The sequence below is a fragment of the Colobus angolensis genome, unplaced genomic scaffold, assembly GCF_000951035.1.
Source record: "Colobus angolensis palliatus isolate OR3802 unplaced genomic scaffold, Cang.pa_1.0 Scaffold476, whole genome shotgun sequence".
In the NCBI taxonomy this organism is placed as follows: domain Eukaryota; kingdom Metazoa; phylum Chordata; class Mammalia; order Primates; family Cercopithecidae; genus Colobus; species Colobus angolensis.
In genome coordinates, this window is record NW_012118221.1 from 518,439 (window position 1) to 522,188 (window position 3,750).

The following is a 3,750-nucleotide window of genomic DNA, read 5'->3' on the forward strand; positions in this document are numbered from 1 at the left end:
TTTTAGTAGAGACGAGGTTTCCCCATGTTGGCCAGGATGGTCTCGATCTCCTGACCTCATGATCCTCCCACCTCAGCCTCCCAAAGTACTGGGATTACAGGCGTGAGCCACCACGCCCAGCTGCTAGGATGTTTTAATTAAAGTTGTTTTAAATTAGAATTTTAGTCTGAATACAAAACTTAGTACATGATATAAAAGTAAATTAACTATTCTTTTGTTTTGTTGGTTTTTTTTTTTTTGTGACAGAGTTTCCCTCTGTTGTCCAGGCTGGAATGCGGTGGGCACAATCTCGGCTCATCTCCGCCTCCTGGATTCAAGCAGTTCTACCACCTCAGCCTCCCAAGTAGCTGGTACTACAGGCGCATGCCACCACACACCCGGGTAATTTTTGTATTTTTTGGTAGTGATGGGATTTCACTATGTTGGCCAGGCTGGTCTCGAACTCCTGACCTCAAGTGATCCGCCCACCTTAACCTCCCAAAGTCCTGGGATTACAGGCATGAGCCACCACACCCAGCCAATATGAAAGTAAATTAACTGTGCAAACTAGTTTTCATGTCTACTACTATAGTATAAAATATTAACTAGTATAAATCTATTAAGAAGATTTTTGGCCAGGCACAGTGACTCATGCCTGTAATCCCAGCACTTTGGGAGGCCAAGACAGGCGGATCACCTGAGGTCAAGGAGTTTGCGACCAGTCTGGCCAACATAGTAAAACCCCATCTCTACTAAAAATACAAAAATTAGCTGGTGTGGTGGCACGCACCTGTAGTCCCAGCTACTCGGGAGGCTGAAGCAGAAGAATCACTTGAACCCAGGAGAGGGAGGTTGCAGTGAGCCGAGGTTGTTTCACTGCATTCCAGCCTGGGTGACACAATGAGACTCCATCTCGAAAAATAAAATAATAAATAAAATAAAATAGATTTTAATCATTGCTATTACTTTGTTACTGGTGTTTGTCTTATTTTACAAAGTTGATAAAGTATTAAATTATCCAAATAATTTTGGAGTTATAATACCTATACTTTATTAGATTTATGTGTTGATTTAAAGCAGTCTGGGCCAGGCATGGTGGCTTACACCTGTAATCCTAGCCTGGACAACATGGTGAAGTCCCGTCTCTACAAAACATACAAAAACATTAGCCAGGCATGGTGGCACACACCAGTTGTTTCAGCTATTTTGGAGGCTGACATAGGAGGATCACTTGAGTCCCGGAGGTTAAGGCTGCAGTGAGGTGTGATTGCGCCACTGCACTGCAGCCTGGGCGATAGTGATACCCTTTTTCAAAAAAAAAGTTTTTTTTTTTTTTTTAAATAAATGAATCAAGTATTCTGGAGTATAAAATAGAACTTAAAAGTTACCTTGTTTCTAGCAACACCACAGCTTACTAACAAGAATCCCAAAATGAGCCGAAGTGTTGGATATTCATATCCCTCCTTACCGCCTGGTTATCAGAACACAACACCACCTGGTGCAACTGGAGTGCCACCCTCTTCCTTGAATTACCCAAGTGGGCCACAAGCCTTTACTCAGGTAAACTTTTTGGGATTTTCTTTAACCTATTTCTCCATTTGGTTTAAACTGTATACACATGAAGAAAGTTTTAGGAAGATATATTATACATTTTTATAACCAATTAGAATAATAATGGATATTTCATAAAGCCTTTGTCTTTATACGTTTTTCCAGAACCAAAAGATTGGCCAAGAGATCTAGATTGCACTTTTGTTATTTACAGAGAAATTAACCACTTCCCTACATACTTAATAAATGTTACTTACTTTGGAATTATGTATCTGTAGACTCCCTTAGGTGCTAATCATTTAACCACAAGCATGAGTGGATTAAGTCTACATCCAGAGGGTCTAAGAGTTGTCAATCTTCTTCAAGAAAGAAACATGCTTCCGTCAACACCTTTGAAGCCTCCAGTTCCAAATTTACATGAAGACATCCAGAAACTCAACTGTAACCCAGAGTAAGGCTTCAGATGTAACATTGTGCATGTCGGAAAAGTTTTCTAGCTTATTGCAGGGGGCACATCAGGTGTTATGAATAAGCCGTACAAATTATTAATTTATGGAAGTTCTGGATACAGAAGATAGAACTTTTTTTTGTTTTGTTTTTTTGAGACAGTCTCGCTCTGCCGCCCGTGCTGGAGTGCAGTGGCGCAGTGTCTGCTCACTGCAAGCTCCGCCCCCAGGGTTCATGCCATTCTCCTGCCTCGGCCTCCCGAGAAGCTGGGACTACAGGCGCCCGCCACCACACCCAGATAGTTTTTTTGTATTTTTAGTAGAGACAAGGTTTCACCATGTTCGCCTGGATGGTCTCGATCTCCTGACCCCGTGAGCTGCCCGCCTCGGCCTCCCAAAGTGCTGGGATTACAGGCTTGAGCTACTGCACCCAGCCAGAACTCTTTTTTATTTATTTATTCATTTTTTTGAGACGGAGTCTAGCTCTGTTGCCCAGGCTGGAGTGCAATTGCCCGATCTCGGCTCACTGCAAGCTCCGCCTCCCGGGTTCATGCCATTCTCCTGCCTCAGCCTCCTGAGTAGCTGGGACTACAGGCGCCCGCCACCTCACCCGGCTAGTTTTTTGTATTTTTAGTAGAGACGGGGTTTCACCGTGTTAGCCAGGATGGTCTCGATCTCCTGACCTCGTGATCCACCCGCCTCGGCCTCCCAAAGTACTGCGATTACAGGCGTGAGCCACTGCGCCGGCCCAGAACTGTTTTACTTGTTTACTTAATAGAGATTTGAAAAGTCCTACCTCAAGAAATACAGATGTAACTCCTGAACTGATTTTTTTCTTATCGGCTCTAATGAGATTATGATATTCATTATCATTATGGTGGTTACATTCTTTCTTCAAAATCCAAAGTACACGGATTTGATTCTACATAATCCTTTATTTGATGTCATTTAAAATTAATTTCATAACAAACATAATACTTTTCTTCCTAAAAACTTACCATAAGCTTAAATGTGTGTGATCAATAATTTCTGATAAATTAAATTTGGTACCTTTAAATTGTATTTAGAATCTTCAGCAAAACTGAACTTTTAAATAATCTTTGCAATTTGGGCCATCACCCAAGTTTAATTTAATTCCAGTGTCAACTAGGCTTACAAAACAAAAAATAAGTCATTTGATAGTTTAGACTGTTTTACACACAAGCCAAGAAGAGACTATATTTTAGTTGTATAATATAATCATCCACTCTATTTCTGCATAGGACTTAGATTTAAATATTTAAATAGGATAAAATTTTAGAGAATCTATTGAAATATTTCATCTGTAATCTGATCCAGTATTAAAATGTATACCTTTTAAAACTTTGTGGTTGTTTTGTTCAAAAATAATCATAGCAGCAACTGATGCATACTCTCTACTTTGATATAGGTTATTTCGATGCACGCTGACTAACATTCCTCAGACGCAGGCCTTATTGAATAAAGCCAAACTTCCTTTGGGGCTGCTGCTTCATCCTTTCAAAGACTTAGTGGTATGTTTCTTTTCTTTTCTTTTTTTTTAGACGGAGTCTCCCTCTGTCACCTGGGCTGGAAGTGCAGTGACGTAATCTTGGCTCACTGCAACCTCTGCCCTCCACGTTCAAGCGATTTTCCTGCCTCAGCCTCCCTAGTAACTGGGATTACAGGCACCTGCCACCGCGCCTGGGTAATTTTTGTATTTTTAGTACAGAGGGGGTTTACCATCTTGGCCAGGCTGGTCTTGAACTCCTGACCT

At 41.2% G+C, this 3,750-nt stretch overlaps 1 protein-coding gene across 2 annotated transcripts in view; it reads left to right on the plus strand.

Annotated features, from left to right (window-relative positions):
• The window catches only part of SEC24A (SEC24 family member A), a 107,154-nt gene that overhangs the window by 25,671 nt on the left and 77,733 nt on the right, over nt 1-3,750 (plus strand). For both annotated transcript variants that reach the window (XM_011958814.1, XM_011958815.1), the window contains exons 5-7: nt 1,379-1,539; nt 1,809-1,981; nt 3,406-3,508. In XM_011958814.1, the coding sequence (XP_011814204.1) occupies nt 1,379-1,539; nt 1,809-1,981; nt 3,406-3,508 (437 nt within the window). The remainder of the gene's footprint in view (nt 1-1,378; nt 1,540-1,808; nt 1,982-3,405; nt 3,509-3,750) is intronic.